A 24138-nucleotide genomic window follows, 5' to 3' on the forward strand; every position below is an offset into this window, starting at 1 on the left:
GATATTAAATAAAATTGTCTTAAGTCTTAAAAATTTGCTTAATTTTCTTGACGCAAAATATCAATTTCCAGGCATTTCTTAACATTTTAAATGCGATTCAAACTACTATCTGATCACATTATGTTCAAATATCCCACCCCAGTTCGTCTGCCATCGCTGGCGCTGGCCCAGATTTGTGTGTGTTTTTCTGTGTGTGTGGGAGAACGGGAGATAAATAGGGTACAGATTTGAGTGAGGCAGTGGGAGTCTGTTACGTTTTTCTCTGTTTGTGCATGTGAACCTCTTCTACAGCGCTCAACATTGTCCCCCTGCACCCTCTTCTCTCCCCCTGATTCTCAACCCGCCGGGCCACCATCCATCGCTCCGTCTGACTGGAACTTGATTTCATCTCATGATGATAATGACAATGATGGCCTTCATCCTTCATGCTGCCTACTGTGATCTGGACTCCGTCCTCCAGGACTACTTTGACATAGTAAAAAACCCGATGGACTTGTCCACTATCAAGCGTAAGCTGGACACGGGTCAGTACCAGGAGCCCTGGCAGTACGTGGACGACGTGTGGCTGATGTTCAATAACGCCTGGCTGTATAACAGGAAGACGTCACGGGTGTATAAATACTGCTCCAAACTGGCCGAGGTGTTTGAACAGGAAATAGACCCCGTTATGCAGGAAATGGGATACTGCTGTGGAAGGAAGGTGAGCCGTGTGTGTCTGTGCATCACAGTTTTTGTGATGCACATTAATTAGCATTAATGCTAATAATTATTATTATTTTGTATTATTATTATTCATGTAATAATAATAATAATACTAATACTATACGAACATTATTGAATATGTTTGGTACTATGCAACTATCATTTGTAGTATCATTGTTTTATTATTATTATTAACAGTAATTCTTCCAGCAAGCAAAATTGCAATGCATTAAATGTACGTTAAATGCTTATTATTATCATTAATAATGTAAGTATATTACAATATTTTAATATACTACCATTTAATACAGAAATGTCATAATTAACTTATCACTATGAAATATAAAATTATTCTTCCAGCAAGTAGTAGTTAATATTTGCCTTGAATGTATATTAAATGCATTATTGTGATATAATTGTGTAAATATGCATTATTATATTATTATAAATACTTACTATTGTTATTTATTAATATGAATTATAATATACTACCCTATTATACCAAACTTATTTAAAAAGATAACTATAATTGGTAGTATTATTGTTTTATTATTATTATTAACAGTAATTCTTCCAGCAAGCAAAATTGCAATGCATTAAATGTATGTTAAATGCTTATTATTATTATCATTAATAATGTAATATACTACTATTTAATACCAAATTTAATGATATAACTTATTATTATTATGAAATATACAGTGATTCTTCCAGCAAACAGTTTAGTTAATACTTACCATAAATGTGTGTTAAAAATGCATTATTATATGATTATAAATACTTACTATTCTTATTAATTAATACGATTATAATACACTATCATATAATACCAAACTTATTTAAAAATAGACCTATTATTATTATTATTAATTAACATACAATGAATCTTCCAGCAAGAAATGTATGTTAAATATGTACTATATTATTATAAATTGGTACTATTTTTATTTTTTATACATTTTTGTTTTTTAATATTTTTATTAAATAGAAATATGACAAAAGATTACATTTATTATGTACAACAGCATTTTGCCACTTGTCACAGTGTTTTTACCATGGTTAAGTTGTGGTGTTTGGCACATCATGAGGTGGATTGTGGTTTATTGGTTTAATGTCATTATCTGACCAAAAATAATGGAATATTGCAACCCCACTCCCTTTCTCTTTCTTTGAACCCCTTTATCCCTCTTTTTTTCCATCTCTCAGTTGGAGTTTTCTCCTCAAACTCTATGCTGCTATGGCAAACAGCTGTGCACCATCCCCCGAGACGCTGCGTACTTCAGTTACCAGAACAGGTCAGTATTATACACACTATACACTATATTCACACTACACGCATAATCACTCACACCCTTTTCTTAATACTATGCAGTATAGCCATTCAAATATTGAGTTCTCAATTATATTAGAGCAATAATAACCACTTGAAAGTTCAAAGTGACTTAAATTGGGTCTATAATTGTACATACAAACTGAAGCAAGTTATTATATTCATAAGAATAGTTATATCATAGTGAATGTGGCCTGATGGGTAATTTACTGACCTCATCAGGCAAATCACACATTTGCATTTCAGCCTAAAATCAATTTCATGTGAAGCAGCCCAGCGGTAGAAGGAAGTGTTATGAAATCTGTTGGTTTAATAACACTTTATTAAACACTTTAAGACACACATATTCAGATTTGATAAACGTTGTGTTTTTGTATGTTAAAAGATTCAGGTGAGTGTTTTTGAAGTGTGCTTTTTGAAAATGTAAATGCTGTTCTGCTGTGAGCGCATATTTCCCACATCAGGGTGTTGTTGAATATCAGGCCTCTTGATTTGACTTTCGGTGGCGAAATAGACCACATTTCACATCTCTGCTCTTTTTCTGATTTTAAATGGCCATTTTAAAGAGGGTCTCCAATTCTGTTTTGAGGTTTTCGTTGATGTTCTTGCAGTTAACTTTTGTTGGCAGGTGTGTTGGCAAGTATTCGTGTTGATTACCTCAGTTGGTAGCTATGAACACAAAAAACAAAGTGCTAATAAGAAGGGGTGCACGATTCAGAAAATGTCACGATTCGATACCGATTTTTTGTCTCAAGATTCGATTCAAAATCGATTTTCGATTCAAAAACGATTCTCAATTCAAAAAACGATTCGCAGTATATAAATGTAGTTTACTTTTTCCTATGTGATTGATTGCAGTAGACACAATTTAAAAGAAAAAAAAAACACAACAAATTAAATGTAGTTTGATATTACTTTGTCTTCATACAAAAATAAAAACTTTTGCAACTAAAAAGTGCAAAGTGCCAAGCTTTGGCCAGCTTTCAAATACATTTAATTCAAGTTTAAAATAAAACTTAAATAAAAAGCTTTTATTTAGCTTTAAAGTGCTGTAGTCAGATCAAACAATTAGGCTAAATGTGGTTTAATAAGCACTACTTCAGCTACCAGGCTGACTGTTGAAATGTGAACTCGACTGGGCACATTGAACTTCCTAAAAATATACTAATGTCATAGAACCCTTGCGAAATTATTTTAAATAGATTTTAAAAAAGCCACCGCTACTGGTAACATATGGTTAGATTGATTTGTTTAGATCTAGTGAAGTCGTTCTTAGGCGTAATTTGCGGGTATCTCCAGTTAACTAGCAGAGCATTCATTTAGTTCGCTATTAAATAAGAGATCTGTTGTTTTTGAAATCAAGCTGAGCGCTCGTGTCCGCTGCTATCAGTGTCACGGATACAGTGTTCTCTGTGGCTCGCGCAGTCTTCACTCGGACGCGCGCTTCATATCGCCGTTGTGGTTCCGGTGAAATCTCAAAATATAAAATGCACACAAACGTGATGAACATATTCGGTTTTGATGAGAGAGAGAAAAAACTATACGAGTGCGGTTTAGAACCCGTAACCTCTGACACGCTTGGCAAAAGATCTACAGACCATTAAGAACTCAAACATAATCTGCGGATCGATGCATTTATTTACGGGTTGAGCAGAGAGGCTGCACAGTTTGACCAGCGGGCGGCAAGAACTTGCAATGTAACTATTTATCAGACCGGCCCTCGCAGCCTCGAAACACTACCGAACCACCGGTAAAAGTCCCGACTCAGCCGATTGGCACTCCGCCCGTGCACGCCATAAAAAAAAAAAAAAAGAATCGATTTTTGGAATTCTATGAATCGATTCTGAATCGGTAAAGAGTGAATCGCGATTCAAATGTGAATCGATTTTTTTGCACACCCCTACTTATAAGAAGGATGCACTTCCTCTAATGCATTAGTGAAAATCATTGCCAATTTTCTGACTTGCATCATTTTAGTCTTTACCAGGCGATTAAGAGTTTTGCAGATAGTATCTTTCACCAGAATTAACAGGTTTCGGCGTAAACAAATATACGTTTTTGTATTAATTTGGCTACTTTAGAGTTAATATGAAGCTCACTCTCGTTGTATAATTTTTTTTACTAATGTATGTTAATGCTACTATAGTATTTTTTATCTAAGTCAGCATAAAATCAATATGCTGATTTTATTAATTATTAATATTATTTGTGGCTTTACGCAGATTTTAATGAAATATTTGTTATTTTAAATCCACATAAAAACAACAATGATAATAAAATTATTATTCTTAAAACATTGAAAATAAAAGTTTATACTGTAACATTTTTTAATAATAATAATCAAAATAATATTATGTAACATAACATTAATTTGTGCTATATATTTTATTATTTTTAGTACAACATTGAAAATGTTATATTACAACCAATTACATTGTGTTATGTTAAGCTTTTACTTTTTTATATTTTATAAATAATAAATAATTTGTTATATTATTTTGATAATTAAAATCCTATTAAAAATAAAAGTTTATAACAAATGGGATAGTGTTATATCAGTTATTATTATTTTTAGTAAAACATTGAAAGTGTTATTTAATAACAATTACATTGTTATACGCTTGTATTTGTTTATATTTTAGCAATAATAAAAAAGGTTAATTAACATTAAATCATTATTGTTACATTAAAAATAAAAGGCTGTAATGTAATAACACTGTTATTATTATGTAATTGCATTGCCTTTTATGCTGCATTTAAATAAATTAATTCGTATGATGATCATGTCAAATCTCAATGGTCTTTATGCGAAATATCCTTTTTTTTATAGTGATTTTTATGGCGTCATGTGACCTCGATATGTTTTTTGAGATTGACACACAAAGTATAATATTTAAATTTCTGAAAATTGGTTAGGAGTTCTTTCACAAGAGTTCATGCTGCCAACTTCAGGGTGTACTAACTGTTCATCTGTCACACATTTTGTTTTGGTAATGAATCTTGGGACCCTCTTTAAAATGCACTGGAAGGATGATGGGTCTCTGTTGCTCCTGTTCTCATTCTTCTCATTCACTCTGTCCATTGTTGTCCCTCGCTCCTCTGGGCGTCACGGTTGTTTTGGAGCTCAGTGGACGTGAGGGAAGACCGTCTATGCTTTGCCTCGGCTTCCTGCTCTCTCTCTTTTGGTTTCCTTTACTTCTACATCTGACCCACCCCTCCACCTGTCCAACACTTAGCTCTTTGTCCCTCATAACGGTTTTGTTTCTCACACTTTTTTAAAATATTCATTCTGCCCTCCTCCTCCCCCCTTTCTCTCCCTCCTTTTTTAACGCTTGTGATGTCTGCATTGGCCTGCTTTGATGTGACCAATCATCCGCTCCGAAATTTACACGCAACCAATCAATCAATCTGCCCACACAAAATCCCTGCTTCATGATTGGCTGCTCCCGGCGACGAACCTGCCTTCTCCTGTGTGTGCCTGTCTCCTGGCCTGCCCTGCCCTGATTGGTGCCTGCTTCCACGTGCCCTCACTGTGATTGGCTGTGCTCTTGGCGAACGGTCTAGTTCACCCAAATATGGGCTTCTTGCTGACAGGTACCACTTCTGTGAGAAGTGTTTCAACGAAATCCAGGGGGAGAATGTATCCCTGGGGGACGATCCAACCCAGCCTCAAACGTGAGTAACCCATCTACAAGTTTGTGTTTTGATCTTCTGCTTCATTGTTATTGCCATGATGTTATTATTCCTCAGTATCTCATACCGTTGAGCGTTTGTTCAGTGATTCTCATGACCCACTCGATTGGGCGGCCTCCTCTTCTCTGTCTCTCGTTTTATCTTCTCAGGTCCATCAATAAAGATCAGTTTCAAAGGAAAAAGAATGACACCCTCGACCCCGAACTGTATGTTTGCTTTTTTACATATTTGCTCGCTCCGAATGTCTCAACTTAAGTTTGCTTGTAGTCAGGGTGTGGATTTGTTGTTGTCGTCGTCTGACCTTTTGTTTCCGCTCCTCTTCCTCAGACTGATGGAATGTGGCGACTGTGGTCGCAAAATGCATCAGATATGCGTTCTGCACAATGACACAATTTGGCCAGCAGGGTGAGCTACTTTTATTTGACACTTTCTACTTCAAAATAGGGCTAAAAAAAACTCTTAATAAATGGAGTCAGTGAATGTAAGGTTTTCAAAAAATTTTTTTGAAAACTTAATATAAAGTCAGCCTTTTTCATTTATGTATAGAGCAAAAAAGACCAGCATAACCAGAGATCTGACACCGTTTTCTGTGTTTTCAAATGTCCCTCTCTCCCTTAATCCCATCCATTCAGGTTTGTTTGTGGAGGCTGTCTGAAAAAAGCCAATGCAACAAGGAAGGAGAATAAATACTGTGCAAAGAGTAAGTGGCAGCTTTAAAAATCTGCAATCCCCAAAACTGTTTTTGCTTATAGAATGCCATTCTTGACCAATCAAGTATTGCAGGGAGCCATGTAATAAAAAAATATATATTGGCAGATCTTGAGTGTGACTATGCAGTGTTGCACTGTTTTATACCAGATTTTCATGCTGTACTATAAAATGCTATATTTGTGTTCTTTTAAACTCCCTGCTCTACTTTCTCTTTATCCCAGGGCTTCCTCAGACAAAGCTTGGTAACTACCTGGAGACACGAGTGAACGACTATCTGAAGCGTCATACTCATCCAGAATCTGGTGATGTCACCATCCGTGTGGTCCACGTCTCTGATAAAGTAGTGGAGGTCAAACCTGGCATGAAGTCCAGGTGAGGGACAGTGCAGAGTTTTATGTTGTTTCTTTTAAGGTTTTTGAATTTGGAACTGTTTGCTTTATTTAATGTGATTTGTATTATACTTGTGATTATTATGAAACACGACAATGTTCCATAACCTTACATGCAGTAATACACTTGTTCACACAATGATTTTGTCATTGAAGGTCATCAAGTTGCTGTATTGTTGGTTGTAGTAGGTATTTATACTACTGAATGCCCTAACCAGTGTTATTTTAGTATAATTTATGTACTATTATTGTATTTATTAATATTTTGAATTTGCTTTTAGTATTAGTTTTAGACTTAAAATTTTAGTTGAGGTTTTAGTCATTTTATCCAGCGCCTTTGTTTTCATTTTATTAGATTTTGTAATATTTCTTATTTATTTTTATTTGTTTCTTTGAGGCAACATTTGAATTTGAATTTGAAAGTTGAATTTTTTTTTTCATTTAAAATTTGTTTTATTTATTAAAGCTGCAGTCCGTATCTTTTCCTCTTTGTCGCCATCTCTCTGTTCGAAATCTGTAACTGCAGTGATTCGCGGAATTATTATCTTTACGTGGGTTGTAAATCGGCATGAAACAGCGCGGATGAACACAGTGCTTTGAGGCGAGTGCTGCTGTCAGTCACCGCGCTGTGTGGATACTGTCATACAGAATCACAGATTCACTTTTTGAAAGTTTGACCAACATAAGAATTTTCATAAGAAAATGTCTTCTGAACAAGTAAGTAAAATCCATTTTTGTTCTGACCAACTAAGGGGGAAAAAGCATTCGACATGATAAGCTTCGTTAGATTTAATCAACGTGATTTACAGCAACCGTGCAAATTATAGCCTACTTTGTTCTCAAATTGTTCATGTTAACAACATCAGCATTGCGTGACTAATGTTAAATTTAATGTGTTTTATGGTTACCTGCGTAGTTCAGAATTCATATTCTCCATAATAGCAAAACGAGAAAGGCACAACAAAGGAAACTCCATAACTGTGTGAATTAAGAAAACGTACTGTTACACGATTGAACTATTGAAATGTCTTCCTTGTTCAGCAGAAAAAAGCCGTCTCTTCTTCCGTTTTGAACCCCTTCAAAACACGGAGTTCACGCACTTTTCAAAAGCCCCGCCGATGTTTAAATCCTTGTGTTCGCATGAGACGGTTTCTTTCTCTTTCTCTAGCCACCTTAAATCCGAAGTACAAAATCTTTTGGGTTTTACAACTGCTGAATCTCCAGTTGACACTGATGATTGTTGTTTGGATCTTTCTGGATGCCATAAGTTTAATTATGTAAAGTGCTGCGAGAAAAGCCTATACATCTAAACATCTCGTCACGCGCAGTATAGCCGGCTAGCCGAAAGTCCTTCTTTATGTGTACGGGTGTGACGTCATGACGCAAAGACATGCTCGAATTTCCCGCGGAAACCCACCAGCACCACTGGAATTAAAATCATTATTACAAGCTAACCGTTTTGAATCTAGCTATGGCAAGCAGATAGTTTTGACCACTGGCAGAATAAGTTTTTTTTAATATAATTATTTTGGATTATTTTTAACTTAAAAAAGTTACGGACTGGAGCTTTAAGCTTTATTTGAATTAACAAAACATGTTTTTTAGTTAACAATAACAACTCTTCATCTTTGAACGTTATTCGACTGCAATAGCTTTTGAAAATCTAGTCAAAGGTGGGTATGCATTGCCTGTAAAAAAAAAAAAAAAGAAGAAAAAAAAAAGTTTTATTTGACAAGAAATCTGTTTGAGAAAAAATTTGAAAAAAATGTCATTCATGTCATTCAATTCATGAAAAAATTTACCAACTTTCAATGCATGAATCAAACTCTTGTAATGCCCACAATTTTCCATACTAAAGCTTAACATCTTTGCTTGCACTCAAATGTCTCGGAGGAGGCAGGTCACTGTTACACTCTTTTTTTCTTACTGATTTTAACTTGGACACAACTACCTTGCATTGCCATCATTAAAATTGAATGACTCCAGAATGCTTTGACTTCTTCAAATCACTTCTAAACTAAAGGCCTTTAGGCAGATGAAAAAACAACATTGCAATACCCAAGTTTGTATAGTATATTGATAGAAAGTGAATTAATGCATGAATCTTTGATTCAGTAACTGTAAAATATTACAAATATTCATGCTTGCTTAATTAAAAATTCCAGAGACCTCATTCCTTTATGGTAGTGTATTTTTCAGAAATGATCTTTTAATAGTCACCATGAAAAGATCTAAAACATGTACTGTCTTTCTATTACAGGTTTGTTGATAGTGGCGAGATGTCAGAGTCATTCCCGTACAGGACAAAAGCTCTGTTTGCATTTGAGGATATTGACGGAACAGATGTCTGCTTCTTTGGAATGCACGTGCAAGAATACGGCTCCGACTGCCCTCAGCCCAATCAAAGGTTAAAAAAACAAAGGCGCACACCGAATCTTCTCTCATGTGCACACGGATGGCATTACAAAGGGGTCTGAGAAACTCAAGTAACTTTGCGATCGATATCCTCTGTCTTTCTCTCTCTCTCTCTCTCTCTCTCTCTCTCTCTCTCTCTCTCTCTCTCTCTCTCTCTCTCTCTCTCTCCATGCAGACGTGTGTACATCTCCTATCTAGACAGTGTGCACTTTTTCCAACCCCGTCACCTGAGAACTGGAGTCTATCATGAGATCCTCATTGGATACTTGGAGTATGTTAAAAAAATGGGTTTTGTCACTGGCCACATCTGGGCTTGCCCACCAAGCGAGGGTGACGACTACATCTTCCACTGCCACCCATCGGATCAGAAGATTCCAAAACCTAAACGCTTACAAGAGTGGTACAAGAAAATGCTTGACAAAGCAGTATCTGAGAGAATTGTACACGACTACAAGGTACTGTAACAGCTGTACTTCTGATTGACAATAAAAGAAGTTTACACTTCAGTCAGCATACTGCACAATAGTCTTTTCCTTGGTACTTCTAGTCATTTACTAATTATTGCATGCTTCTCCTCACCTAGGACATTTTCAAGCAGGCAACAGAGGATCGTCTGACCAGTGCGAAAGAGCTCCCATATTTTGAAGGTGATTTTTGGCCTAATGTGTTGGAGGAAAGTATTAAAGAGCTGGAACAGGAGGAGGAAGAACGGAAGAGAGAGGAGAACAACACCTCTAGTGAAAGCATTGATGTAAGTGATTGACTAAATATGTAACCTACCTGGTACAAGTGCCAAAGGAAAATATTTGTTGGGCATAACATTTCTACCATCAACAAACTAAGTAACTTTTAAAGTACATCTAGAGAAACTGAGCAACTGAGCACATCCTTTGGGGTTTTTAGCCAGCTACTGTCCTCACTTGTTTTTGACTAGATGGTAGAGTTCATTCTGGTGCAGCTGCTTTAACACTTAATATTTATTCTTAAAACTTAACTGTTATAATGCTTATAATTAATGTCTTTTGACCATCTAGGCAACCAATGGAGACAGCAAGAATGCCAAAAAAAAGAACAGCAAGAAGACTAGCAAAAACAAAGGCAGCTTGAGCCGATCCAATAAAAAGAAACCAGGCATGCCAAATGTCTCTAATGATCTATCCCAAAAACTCTATGCCACAATGGAGAAACACAAAGAGGTATGTAGCTCCCACAAACATTTGAAGCATTTGTCATTACATGTTTGGGCCAAACTCACAAATATCAACACTCTGCTTAATTTCAAGGTTTTCTTTGTTATTCGTCTCATTGCTGGCCCTTCTGCCAATTCCCTTCCACCCATTTTGGACCCTGACCCCCTGATGGCCTGTGATCTGATGGACGGACGAGACGCCTTCCTGACAATTGCACGAGACAAGCACCTTGAATTCAGCTCACTGAGGCGGGGCAAATGGAGCACCATGTGTATGCTAGTAGAACTGCACAATCAGAGTCAGGACCGCTTTGTCTACACGTGCAATGAATGCAAGCACCACGTTGAGACACGCTTCCACTGCACTGTTTGTGAGGTAAGAAATGTCAGGTGGGATTGTACTTTGTCGGTGAAGAGGTTTAAAAAAATACTGAATTAAGCGACTTTGATGTTGGATAAAACACTGCACATTTTTTAACTATCCTTTTTTTTCCCTTTTATAGGATTATGATCTTTGCATCACTTGCTACAATACCAAGGGCCATGAACATAAGATGGAGAAACTTGGACTGGGTCTTGATGATGAGAGCAACAACCAAGCTGCAGCTTCCACTCAGAACCCTGGTGACTCGCGTCGTCTCAGCATCCAGCGCTGCATCCAGTCACTGGTGCATGCATGCCAGTGTCGCAATGCTAATTGCTCTCTGCCATCTTGCCAGAAGATGAAGAGAGTGGTGCAACACACTAAGGGCTGCAAGCGCAAGACCAATGGTGGCTGTCCCATCTGTAAGCAACTCATTGCACTATGTTGCTATCATGCCAAGCACTGCCAGGAAAACAAGTGTCCTGTGCCCTTTTGTCTCAACATCAAGCACAAGCTTCGTCAGCAGCAGCTGCAACACAGGCTGCAGCAAGCGCAAATGCTGCGTAGACGTATGGCCACCATGCAGCGAGTAGGGCAGCCACCACCATGTGGAGGTGGACCGCCTGGAGGTCTTCCATCACCCGGCAACAACGGGGCCACAGGTCCTAGCACACCAACATCGGTCGGTACACAGCCTGCAACGCCTCAGACACCCACACAGCTGACACCGAATCTTACGTCTCTGCCCCAGCCTGGTGTAGGTGGAGTACCAGCTGGAGCTCCCCAGCATCCTCCTCAGCATCCAATTCACCACCAGTATCAGCAGATGCCAGGTGCAGGCGGGATGATGACCTCACCACAGCACCAAATGGTTCCTCAGCAAACTTTGGGGCAAGTCCCGCATCCACACAATCAATATGGTCCCCATTCCACCGGTCCCTCTCCAAATCCACAGTCCCAGGGTAAACCAGGCCTTGGCCATGCGACTCCTCCACAACTCCCTAGCAACCCAGGCACAGCACCTATGTCCCAGCAACAGCAACCTTCAGGTCCTCCGGCTGCAGCTGTGGAGATAGCCATGAAGATTCAGCAAGTGGCAGATGCACAGCGAAAGATGGCACAGGTTCATTTGCTACAGAGACAGGCTGCGCAAGCTGGCATGATGCCACAGCACCAACAGCCACAGGGACAAATGGGAGTAGCCCACCCTGGTATTGGCATGGTAGGGCCACAAGGGTTAGCCCCGCAGGCACAAACATCAGTGAACAGGGTGCAGATGGAGCAGCAGCAAGGACCTCAGGTAATGATGGTGGGATCTGGGCCCATGCAGCAGCAGCAGCAGCCTCAACAGGCAGGTGTGCAAGGTCAGATGCCACCACAAATGCATCTACAGCAGCCGAGAATGAACCCACCACTTCAGCCTCAGCAGCAACAGTGGGCAGGGCAGAGTATGTCAGCCCAGCAGAGACCTTCCATGATGGCTCAGCCGGGAATGGTTGCAATGCAGCCCCAACCACAGCAGCAACAACCACAACAAATGCAACAACAGCAAGCACCCCAAATACCAAATCGAAATGCCTTGATGAGTATGGTGCAGGCTGGTCTGCAGAGTGGCGTAGCAAGCGGGGCAGCAGCTGGCAATCTGCCCCAGGGAGCCCTGCAGGAACTTTTGCGGACCCTGCGATCTCCAAGCTCTCCCCTACAGCAGCAGCAAGTTCTCAACATTCTTCGGTCTAGCCCACAACTAATGGCAGCATTTATCAAGCAACGGGTTCACAAGTATAAAGGAGGTACAGGTGGCCCTGCTGGACCACAGGGTGGACCTGGACCTATGGGAGGTCAACCAGTGGGTGTCCAGCCTGGGGTGGCCCAGCCTGGCATGCACCTTGGACAGGGTGTTAACATGCAGACTCAACTTTCTCAGATCCAACAGCAGCAGCAAATGCAACAGCGCCCGCTATTGCAACAGCAGCAAATGCAACAGCAGCAAATGCAACAGCGCCCGCTATTGCAACAGCAGCAGCAAATGCAACAGCGCCCGCTATTGCAACAGCAGCAGCAAATGCAACAGCGCCCCTTATTGCAACAGCAGCAGCAAATCACTGCCTTGCAGCAGCAGCAACAACAACAACAGCAGCAACAACAAGGTATTCAGGGCCAAGGGGCTCCAAACATGGCCAACATAAATCCACAGTTCAGAGATCTGGTCATGAGAAGGCAACAGCAACTACAGTTTCAGCAGCAGCAGCAACAACAACAACAGCAACAACAGCAGCAGCAGCAGCATCAAATGAGCAATCATGCCACATTTCAACAGCAGCAAGGGTACATGGGTCAGCAGGGTAACATGCAAGTCCCACCAGGAGGCCAACCACTACAAGGGGTGCAACCTGGCCAGCCGCAGAATTTTCCAGGAAACCCTGCACAACAGCAAGCTGCAGCTGCCTTGCAACAGAGACTTGCACAGCAACACCAGCTACAGATGCAACAGCAGCAGAATGCGGCATCACAGGGTGCCGACATGGGGCCCGGAGGAGGTCCACAGCCCACACAAGGAGGTCCCGGTCTTCAGACATCACAGGTATTATTGCAACAGGCCTTGCATCAGCGTCTGCTTCAGGCGCAGCAACATCATCTCAGTGGCACCTCACCGGCACAACCGAACAACCCCATGAGCCCGCAGCAACAGATGTCTCAGTCGCCCCATTTGCAGGGCCAACAGCTCTCATCCTCCCTCAGCAACCAGGTTTGTTCCCCTCAGCCCTCCCCACGACCCCAGTCCCAGCCACCTCACTCAAGTCCGTCCCCGCGCCTGCAACCACAGCCCTCGCCCCACCACATCTCGCCTCAGACCCAAACGGGTTCACCGCATCCCAGCCACCTTCAGCAGCATCACTCAGGCATGGTTCCACCTCCCCAACAGCCTCAGCACAACTCTAAAGACCCAGGCGGATTTGCTGCAGATCAGAATGCCATGCTGTCTCAGCTCAGTGGCATGGCAGGACTCCATGGACCTGGAGCTAATGATATGCTTTCACCTAGTAGCCAGGACCTTGGCATTAACATGAATCTAACCCTTTAGACATCATATAGTTATTATGAAATTTACAAAACCTCACCAGAGACAGTGTTAGCTTTTTTTATACTGCAAAGATACTTGCTTTGAAGATGGACCCTCCTATGAGAGATAGCAAATATTCGACACAAATAAGTATGGGGTGTTTTTTTCTTTTGCCAGTTGTGTACAAAGAGAGGATTGTTTCTCAGCCTCAGAGAACAAACCACGAGTAATATTTTCAATGTCACGTCCAGGGGAGTACTTTTCCTTTTTCAAGAGATATTTTTTAAGATTTTAAAAGTGGTATAAAATTAAAGTGCAAATGAATAAGGACTTTTTTTATATATATATATTTGACCATGTACCAGTCTCTGTTATGTTTTACAGTCATATGGAACATTTCAAATGTTGTGATGCCTAAATTGTTATTATAATTATCTCAACATCATGCATATCTTCCTTGTAAATTTTGAGTTTTGCATTTTATTTATTCTAGCTTTTTTCATTTGTTGTCATGATGGATTTTGTTCATGTGTGTTCCCAGAGACTGCTACAGTTCACATAGAATATATTTTTGTTAATACCTATTAAGATGGGGAGCTATTCCTTTACTTTAGCTGGAGATTTAGGTTATTGAGTATAATATAAATTACAGTGTTGGGGGATCGGGTTTGGTGTACGCTCTGCTGCCCAATGGATCTTATTTCATGCCATATTGGAAATTCCATTGGACATCACTGCTTTGCAACAGGACAAGTTTTTGGACTAACAACACCCACCCTCAGAATGTGTGTGCACTCCTTAAAAGACTTACTGGATAGTGGAGGTGTCTGTACAAGTTGGATGAAAGTTTGTGTGTGTGTGTGTGTTTGTGTGTGTATTGGATGTGGTGCTGGAATTCATCTGCTCGCGCCAATGTCATATTGAGCAGCGTTTCACATATGAACTGTATGGTGCGGTGAAACGATGAAGATGAGCAACAGAAATTTCACAAATTTCATCCTTCAATACCACTCCTAATTTTTCTCCACTTCCAGAATTTTCTTTGCTCTGAACCTTGGGAGTTTAATTTGAATATTTTGTACTGTACAAAGGAAACACAAACTGTGGACTTCTTACTTTTTTTTAATAAAATGAAGATAAATTAAATTTATTGGTAATTTATTATTGGGGATTATTTGAAGATTAAAATTTAACCACTTGCGTTTCTGCTCAAATCTTTCTCTTTTTATATGGCTCAAACAGATCGGCAGAATGGCAGTGCTCTTGGATTTGGTTTTGTTCAGCGCTGTTAGCCTGGTCATAGTTGACTCATCAGCCAGCTGTCATTGCTAGTTGACGTTCAGACCGATGCTAAAGAACCTGTTGCTCCTGCAAATGATGGTAAAGGTGATAAAGAGGTGATAAAGGTTCTAAAGAGATTGCCTGGTCAAACTGGTTAATATTAAATGGATTTGATGAAAGCTGCTTCGCCATAAAAAAAAGCAGATTTATGTCTCATTGGGACTATTTCTCGATATTGCGACTTTTGCAATTGCGACTTATTTTACCGTAATTGCAACTTTGTTTCTGGACTTGACTGCATATTCTGCAATTGAATAGATACTGAACATATATATATATATATATATATATATATATATATATATATGACCATTTTTTACTCTGAAGCAGAAATGGGCTTAAAACACCAACAAGTTTTACTCGCAAATGAAATAAAATCACCCACAACTTTTATTTTCCCATTTATTTGCTGTAAATACAAGCAAAAAACAGTGTAGTTGTCATATGTGAGAGCAACAACAGAGCTGACAAGCCATGTTCAACTATATCACGACCAAAACATGTCATTTAGGCTCGGCTTTGATTTCTGCCATGCTAAAAGCACACCTAAAGCACATGTGTTCAAATGAACAGGATCTACCCCTACAAAAGCGCCCACTGTAGCAGTTGTGAATGTAAACCAATACGGTCTCTTTAAAAATGCACAAAGGCCTCCGAACAGAGTGAAGAGAGCTCAGGCGCAGATATGGAAACAAAGCCAAGTGGCCTTTCCTTTTCCCACCTGGTTGTTTACAGGACAAAAGAGGCGATGTAACAGTAGTTATGTCTTCGATTCGGAACTTAAAAACAGTTTCTTCTCACAGTAAGTGTAATGACTGCTGCTGATGGAAAAGTAGTGGTACAGATATAAAGATTTGCTTTACATGCTTAAAGTCTTCGGATACAGCATAACTGAATATAATCAGAAATGTCGTCCTTCAACGATTATTTTACCACAACGACACAAGGACAATCTGAAGAGAAAAATGCCTTGTAGGTGTTCTTACCTTGCTTAGACAATATCTGCTTCACTACTGTGAACTGTTATTCACTTGGTCCTGACTACATGTACATAAATCTATTGTAATGTTGTTCTTGGGTTCCTTTATCAGTTTAGACCTCAAGCCGACAGCTGCTGAAGAAGCCTTCTGCAGTCACGGCCTCTTTAAAGGTCACGGTCAAGGAATTTATCGTCACCTGAGTCACAATGACTTTCTCAGGATACACTGTGGTGGTGGAGGAAGCAAGCGATTGGTCAACTGGAACCTGTAATGTTGTTGTGCATTCTGCTGTGACGTCATCATCTATTCTTTCCTTTTCTTTGGCCTCTAAGCTATCTACCTCACCTGTTTCTCTTACCTCTTCCTGTCCACATCTAGCGCTCAAATGTACCTCGATAACCGAAGGTCTGTTCTGTACTTTGTCAAACACACCTTCCTCGACTTCTGACTTGGTACTGTTGTGTAGTGATTGGTCAGTGTTTGTTGTGTCATGTGATACCCGTACAGAGTCCTCACCCCCTGCAGTGTTTGTGCCTGGCTCGTTCTTTTGTGTGTCGGAGATTGTACTGTTGTCTGTTGCTTCGAAAACTGGACAGGTGTCCTCGGTTGGCTTCTCAGCATAGTCAAAAATGGAAGCGCAGTTCTCAGTTTCTTGGATGGTAATTACAGATTCCTGTTCTGTGGAAGAGTTGTACACCTCAGACATCTCTTTACCTGGCAGAAAAACGACAGAAACTCGGAATAAACTTTCAAGGAACAGTTAATGTACAACTGAATGTTTTGTCATTATTTAGTCAGTCAACATGTCTAACGACTTGAGGATCTTTCGTGTTGCCTCAAGATAAGTCATTCTAGGTTTGATGTCAATGATCTTCACAGACCTGACAAAACCCGGCGTGATGCATATTTAACAGCAGGTTTGAATGCTATTGCAGTGGGGAAGATTTTGAATGCGAGGTTTGAATGCTATTGCAGTGGGGAACAATCAATTTTTATTTATTTATTCGTCACACAAGTATACAGTATAACTTCAGAAGAATTGGGATATAGTGCACGAGTCGAATGGACTACCTCGTGAAATTTGTTATTTTGAAAAAAAAAAGGGGCAAACTGACCTGGGTTGTTTTTTCCCCGAAAAACATCGTAAAGCCAAATAGATGGTAGAAACTACTGGCACCAATGGTCTCTACAATCTACTTAGGCTTATGATGTTTTTGGCTCACATATAGATTTGCTGCTTCAAGACGACGCATCCTGTTTTCACATCGATGGTTGATCACAAGACATGTTCAACGTGATTGTCAACAAACCTGACGCAACCTTGTGTCTTAAGATGGCAAGTTGACTTGAATGAGTTATGAGTGCTATGACGGAGGTTTTAATGGATTTTCCGCTATTTAAATGAGCGTGTTCTTCACACGAAAGGTGAAATGGCTTCAGAAGATTTTAAATTCACCGCACCGCACTGCTTCTACTATACGTTTATAGTTTGATGGCTTATTTATATCTTGCAGGTTTGGAATAAGATCATACTTTGTAATTTTTGGGTGAGTTACTTCACAGTTGAGCATATTCAATAATATTTCTCTAAATCACATCAAACACGTGTTAGCTAAGTGGTCACTGTGATTCAGAAATTCTGGCAATATTTTTCAGAATGGCCCTCATGACCCCTGAATATGTTGCATGCAGAGTATCTTAGCAACAGTTGCTGTATCAATGCCACACAACACCTACCACTTGGAATGTCCTGGTGCACTTCTGTTGTGTTTTCTTCATTTTTTCTCATCATCTTGACCTTTTTATTCTCATCTTCCTCGTCTCCATTCCACTCTTTCTCTGCAGAGTCTTTTGCAGGAAGTGGATGTCTGGTTGGTTGCTGGGATAGTTTGAAGTCATCCATGAGTTTGGACCTGCACTGCCTGTTCTTGCGTATTTCTATACGGCGGTAGCCAACGCCTTCTCTATAGCGCCGTCCATTCTGGTCTATTTCTGTCCCCATGGAACGGGTGAGTGATAGGCGGATTCTCGGGCTGGGTTTATCTGGAAGCTTGTGTGCACTTCGTAGGTCCATTGGGTAGATATTCTGTTTGGAGGGTTTGATTATGCACAAAAACAAAAAATACAGATACTCCAGCAGTTCTGGGACACTTAAGTACATCAGATTTATTTTATTATATGTATCAGATTTTGTGCATTATGGTTAAAAAAAGATCATAATCTCTTAAATTTTATATGAACTGCAACTGAACTTAATAATGAAGCTAACTCATACCCGCAGGATAACTCGACGTGGTCTCAGGCCTTTCCTCTTATAAGCCAGAGCTCTATCCTTCTCCTCTCTGTTAGAAAGAGAGACATATGCTAAGGACTGGGGAGATGGAAAGGAAAGAACATCCTCGTTGCTTAGCCTATTCATTTCCACATCAGTAACTGAAGGTTTCCAGAGTGTGACTTACTTTTCTTCGTAGGCGAGGACCAGACGAGGGTCCAATATGTTGTCCTCTGGTTCCCAGGTGCTGTACCTGACATTCACACAAACAGTTCCAAACAAATCATTGGAGCAGAACATGACCGAAACAGTTTCAAGCACAGATTATTATTTTTTGCCTGGCGTTTAAAGTTTAAAATCTACAGTCATTTTCGTCTGAAATGTTCATTTGAATAGTTCAGGGCTACTTTTAAATTTAAAAACCAGTAAATTGCCAAAAGGTTCTTGTAAATTAAATGAATTTATTCTTATTACGTTAAACACAGCATCCCATTGTCTTCTCTTGTGTGATATCCTCCTGAGAACCAGAAAAAAAAAATGTTTTGTGAATTTAGTTTTGTTACACTGTTTAGAGCATAACAAACAAATGTAATAAAGACTTTTTAGATTTTTTTTGTAGTTTATTCCTATGTTATGCTGTGTCCTCTGTAGAAAACAAAAAATTAAAAGACATGAATAGGAATTTTTTTTTTTTTCATTCACCAAACAACTTTTTTATCCAGATTTTATCCAAACTTTGTATACAAATGGTTCTCAACTATGTTATGAAAGATAATTATTTGATATACCATTTTACTTTACGCAATATGCGTGTAAACATGGCCACAAATGCCATTCTCAGTCCATGCAATGCATCTGTACACTGTATCTAATTTGCATATGAATGTGTTCTTGGGGCAACATGTATTGAAAAAAGTGGTGAATAATGGGAGTGATAATTGGGAATATTTTCATAAGAATATCTCACATAAAATCTTTAAAATCTTTCTCTATTCACTTGTGTCTATGCCTGATATGTCATGATGTACGTTCTAGTGTCCTCTACAGAAGTCATGTATGAAATCAATTACCTGTTTTGTAATCGTAACAGAAAGTCATATTCTGATTTGAAACCACATAACATTTTCCTAAAATGTAGATTTTTGACAAATAATTTGAAAATTAGTCAGATTTAAATGATAATTACAAAATATTATCATATTTCCTAAATATAGACTTCATTATCTTTAAGTAAAATCTAGTTAGTTAGTTATTTTTGTTGAAATGATCAGGACATGTTCTTGACACGTTTCGAGAGATTGAGCCATAAAATATATCACGAGAGAAAATAATGTGATGCTGTGTTTTATCCAAAATCAAATTGTCTAATTTTTAATTTAATAACATAAAGTCAGAATTGCGAGATATAAACTATATATATTCTGACTTTTTTGTATATATTTCTGACTGAAGTTTTTTTATTACGAGTTTATCTCAATTCTGAAAGAATTGTGGGATATAAATTTGTAACTGCAAGAAAGAAGTCAACTGTGAGATATAAACTCGCAATTGCGAGAGACTATTTCTCACAATTGCAAGTTTATATCTCGCAATTCCTAAATTATAACTCCAATTTATATCGCAATTCTGATAAAAAAAAGTCAGAATTGATAAAAAGTTTATACATTTAATTTTATTCCATAGTGAACACAAGCTTCCATAGAAATGTGACCTTGACATGGTGTTGTGGGATTCACCCACATATTGTGACAGTTCTAGGTCATATGGTCTTTAATAAAATTACTAATATGAGAACTTACTTAGGCGACCATCCTTGCCACTTTAGGAGATATTCCACATTTCCCTGAAATAAGAGAAAGAACGAAAAGGAGTCACTTTCACTTTAAAAGTTCAGAGGGAGACATACGTCACCATTCTATTCTCAACAAAACCATGATACAAACATCCCACATATTTTGAAAAAGCTTGCCTGTGTCTTTAAGATGTCAACACTCGGTAGTATTTTGACATGGAAGATTATGCAGGATGAAAACGGAGCTGCACTCGCTACTGTTACGGTGCGGTGATGTCACAGAGGGGTGAGTGAGTTCCATTTAAAAAGAACAGCGAGTTTAGGGAACATTCGGAAATAGGTGGGGCCATGGAAACGCGTAAACAACTCGTTTCTTGCAACGTGTGGAGCGACGAAGGTCTTTCCCCCGTCATGCTCGAGAGTACGAAACGAAACCCGCGTGCACATAGAGCGTTAGTCATCATCACCATCACTAGCTATTACTGTGCATTACAACATCTGGCTGTATACTACACACACACACACACACACACAATAATAAATAAATAACATTAACACCTACCAAAGAGATACTTGCTCGTGCGTGCTCTATTAATAAACATGACCTATTTTATTTATCACTATTTAAATAGGCCCTATCTAATCTTGTTTATTCTGCAGTTGGTCCTAACTGGTCCAATTTTTTTGACAACTGCGCGGATGTTACACGTATCATCCTTGACCCTGCACCCGTATAAAAATAAACTGCGTAGCTACGAAACGCGGCGATTTTACGAGCGAAACGCGCATTGATGGCCATGATGATGATGACACGCGCGCTGTTCTCACACACCCCCTCCATCTATAGCGCTCGCAATTCAAGCGCGAGACGTTATAAAAATCCACAAACTTTAGAGAATTACATGTCACCGCACTGTTTTGCACACCAGAAGTCATGCACCGAAAAAGTTCCGAAATGTTACGCAAGCTTAGGTGTTATTCACTCATGAGTCATTCCAGAACTGGCAATAGAAGAAAACTGTGCGGACTTTGGGGGGTATTAATCATTTCAAAACAGAAAGTAAATAGTGCGTGCAGAATAAAAAGCATTAAAGCAACTGAACATAAATGCATTTCCCCACGCACAGCAACGTACCTTTCTTATCCTCTTCTTCGTTATTGCCTCCACAGCAAACACTTGCTCTCCTATTGATGACAGCTCCATGTTAATGAGATCATCCAGTGCAGCAAATATAGTTTCTGATCTCTCCCGTTTTTCCTCCTCAGGGGATACAATGTCGCTTAACTCTACTGCGTAGACTCTGAGAGTGTTCTTTTTAGGATTTAAACCCACTAGTACTGTTGGTGCACCATCAGGTCCGCCGCTGTTCCAGCTCTTTCTGAGTTTTAAAATCTGCGACACATGTACGCACTGGCTTGGCTTGGCGCGTGCACGCTCTACGCGCTCGCGCCCACCCACTTCTCCGTCTATGGCAAGCAGTGTTAACATTTATTCTTCTAACATGTAACTATTTAATTATAGTTATACTATATTTTCTAATTAGCAGTCAAATAATGACTAGTTAGCACGTATTTCTTGATACATGGTAACTAGTTGTTATAGATAAAAAAAATTACTAGAAAGATTAAAAATGTTTTACTAACAATTGCTATACATATTAGTGTCTAATAAAGGTACCTGAGTTCAAACAACTGGGAAACTATAATCTATCTAAATATTTAGGCTAGGCCCACTAATAACTAAAAAATATATTTACAGACCCATAGCTAGTTACTAATTCAACAGCACGAGGTACCATCAACAATCGGTATAGTAGTCTGAACCACAGATCCCCATAGCAGGGATGTGATTGTGCGAGTGAAAAAAAGCAGGATTTTTTTAAATAGTAATAAATTATATTAACTGAATAAACTGTATATAAAAAGGGAGCAGAGAATGTGACCGATAGAGCCCAATCTCCACGAGTTCATGCTTTCGCAAGAATTCACGAGTTTCAGTCAGAATTCAGTCAGAGAAAGTGCGCACTGGAACAAAACTCTTCGTTTCAGCAATGACTAATCTGAACGCCTCTGATTGGCCATCACACTCATAAACTCAACGGAAGCGCGTGCGATTGGTTATAATGCTCAATGCTGCAAAACGAAATCTGATGGAAATGCCGCAGTCAGATGGATCGAATAATGTTAGTATTGTAGTTTGTTTAAACAATATTGTCACTTAAACATATTCTATTACATAAATATTTTGAAACACATTTTCATGACTTTTCCAAAACATAAAGGCTGAAATAACCGGAATCCCGGATTAATCCGAAATAATCAAATCCCGGGCATACAGTAGCCTGAGCAATAGCAAAAAAAATTGAATAGAACACTATTGAATAGTAGCCTTCTAGTAGGCTACATTACATTTTGAAGAACAGCTTACATTTTATATAATTTTAACTAGTAATAAAAAATCAAACAATATAATAGTTAGTTTTAAAGGGTTAGTTCACCCAAATATTTTTTAAAAAAGTCACCAGTTACTCATCCTCATGTCGTTCCAAACCCATACGAATTTTGTTCATCTTCAAAAGAAAAATTAAGATATTTTAAATAAAACCTGAGAGCTTTCTATCTCTCCTTTGACAGTCCATGCAACTACTCCTTTGTTGCTTCAAAAAGTTCATTAAGAGATTGTAAAAGTAATCCATATGAATCAAGCGAATTGAGCAATCGAGTGAATATGAATTTAGTCAACATTTTATGAAGAGACTTGATCACGTTATATGATGAACAGATTAAATTTAGGCTTTTATTCATATATAAACATTGATCAGTAAACATAATTAGAAGCTCAATCGTATTTCCTTGACGCGTGAGAACAAACCTCACTTGTTTTTGCTGAAGCTCAAACGTGCTGCGTAACACACGAAAATGAACCTCATTGGTTCTTGCGAAAGCTCAAACGTGCTGCATAACACACAAGAATGAACCTCATTGGTTCTTGCTGAAGCTCAAACGTGCTGCATAACACAAGAATGAACCTCATTGGTTCTTGCGAAAGCTCAAACGTGCTGCGTAACACACAAGAATTAACCTCATTGGTTCTTGCTGAAACTCAAACGTGCTGCGTAACACACAAGAATGAACCTCATTGGTTCTTGCTGAAGCTCAAACGTGCTGCGTAACACACAAGAATGAACCTCATTGGTTCTCGCTGAAGCTCAAACGTGCTGCGTAACACACGAGAATAAACCTCATTGGTTCTTGCTGAAGCTCAAACGTGCTGCGTAACACACAAGAATGAACCTCATTGGTTCTTGCCGAAGCTCAAACGTGCTGCGTAACACACAAGAATGAACCTCATTGGTTCTCGCTGAAGCTCAAACGTGCTGCGTAACACACGAGAATAAACCTCATTGGTTCTTGCTGAAGCTCAAACGTGCTGCGTAACACACGAGAATAAACCTCATTGGTTCTTGCTGAAGCTCAAACGTGCTGCGTAACACACAAGAATGAACCTCATTGGTTCTTGCTGAAGCTCAAATGTGCTGCGTAACACACAAGAATGAACCTCATTGGTTCTCGCTGAAGCTCAAACGTGCTGCGTAACACAAGAATGAACCTCATTGGTTCTTGCTGAAGCTCAAACGTGCTGCATAACACGAGAATGAACCTGATTGGTTCTTGCTGAAGCTCAAACGTGCTGCGTAACACACAAGAATAAACCTCATTGGTTCTTGCTGAAGCTCAAATGTGCTGCGTAACACACAAGAATGAACCTCATTGGTTCTCGCTGAAGCTCAAACGTGCTGCGTAACACACAAGAATGAACCTCATTGCTTCTTGCTGAAGCTCAAACGTGCTGCGTAACACACAAGAATGAACCTCATTGGTTCTTGCTGAAACTCAAA

At 39.2% G+C, this 24138-nt stretch overlaps 3 protein-coding genes across 4 annotated transcripts in view; 1 reads left to right on the forward strand and 2 right to left on the reverse strand.

Moving 5' to 3' along the window:
* The window catches only part of napsa (napsin A aspartic peptidase), a 97507-nt gene extending 91495 nt beyond the window's left edge, over positions 1-6012 (reverse strand). Inside the window, exon 1 of the mRNA XM_056240861.1 lies at positions 6007-6012. The gene's annotated coding sequence lies outside the window, so the exon portion shown is untranslated. The remainder of the gene's footprint in view (positions 1-6006) is intronic.
* ep300b (E1A binding protein p300 b) overlaps positions 1-15000 on the forward strand; it is a 39530-nt gene extending 24530 nt beyond the window's left edge. Inside the window, exons 18-30 of the mRNA XM_056240866.1 lie at positions 461-700; positions 1909-1997; positions 5627-5707; positions 5875-5931; positions 6053-6130; positions 6358-6425; positions 6658-6808; positions 9086-9232; positions 9416-9695; positions 9824-9991; positions 10275-10436; positions 10524-10805; positions 10933-15000. Coding sequence (XP_056096841.1) covers positions 461-700; positions 1909-1997; positions 5627-5707; positions 5875-5931; positions 6053-6130; positions 6358-6425; positions 6658-6808; positions 9086-9232; positions 9416-9695; positions 9824-9991; positions 10275-10436; positions 10524-10805; positions 10933-13875 — 4746 coding nt within the window. The 3' untranslated portion in view covers positions 13876-15000. The remainder of the gene's footprint in view (positions 1-460; positions 701-1908; positions 1998-5626; positions 5708-5874; positions 5932-6052; positions 6131-6357; positions 6426-6657; positions 6809-9085; positions 9233-9415; positions 9696-9823; positions 9992-10274; positions 10437-10523; positions 10806-10932) is intronic.
* Positions 15001-15583: 583 nt separating this feature from the next.
* cbx7a (chromobox homolog 7a) lies at positions 15584-21631 on the reverse strand. Of its 2 annotated transcripts, XM_056240869.1 has the most exons (7): positions 21375-21631; positions 20247-20290; positions 18922-18964; positions 18635-18700; positions 18451-18517; positions 17913-18261; positions 15584-16889 (listed from the first exon to the last, which is right to left on the reverse strand). In XM_056240869.1, the coding sequence occupies exons 3-7, from the start codon at positions 18933-18935 to the stop codon at positions 16288-16290; spliced, it is 1098 nt and encodes a 365-aa protein (XP_056096844.1). In that variant the 5' UTR covers positions 18936-18964; positions 20247-20290; positions 21375-21631; the 3' UTR covers positions 15584-16287. The 2 variants fall into 2 exon arrangements, with proteins under 2 accessions (XP_056096844.1, XP_056096843.1); XM_056240868.1 differs by lacking the exon at positions 18922-18964 and having other exon boundaries at positions 21375-21630.
* Positions 21632-24138: the final 2507 nt, after the last annotated feature.

The sequence above is a fragment of the Rhinichthys klamathensis genome, unplaced genomic scaffold (genome assembly GCF_029890125.1).
Source record: "Rhinichthys klamathensis goyatoka isolate OS25496 unplaced genomic scaffold, OSU_Roscu_1.1 h1tg000616l_1, whole genome shotgun sequence".
Taxonomy (NCBI): domain Eukaryota; kingdom Metazoa; phylum Chordata; class Actinopteri; order Cypriniformes; family Leuciscidae; genus Rhinichthys; species Rhinichthys klamathensis.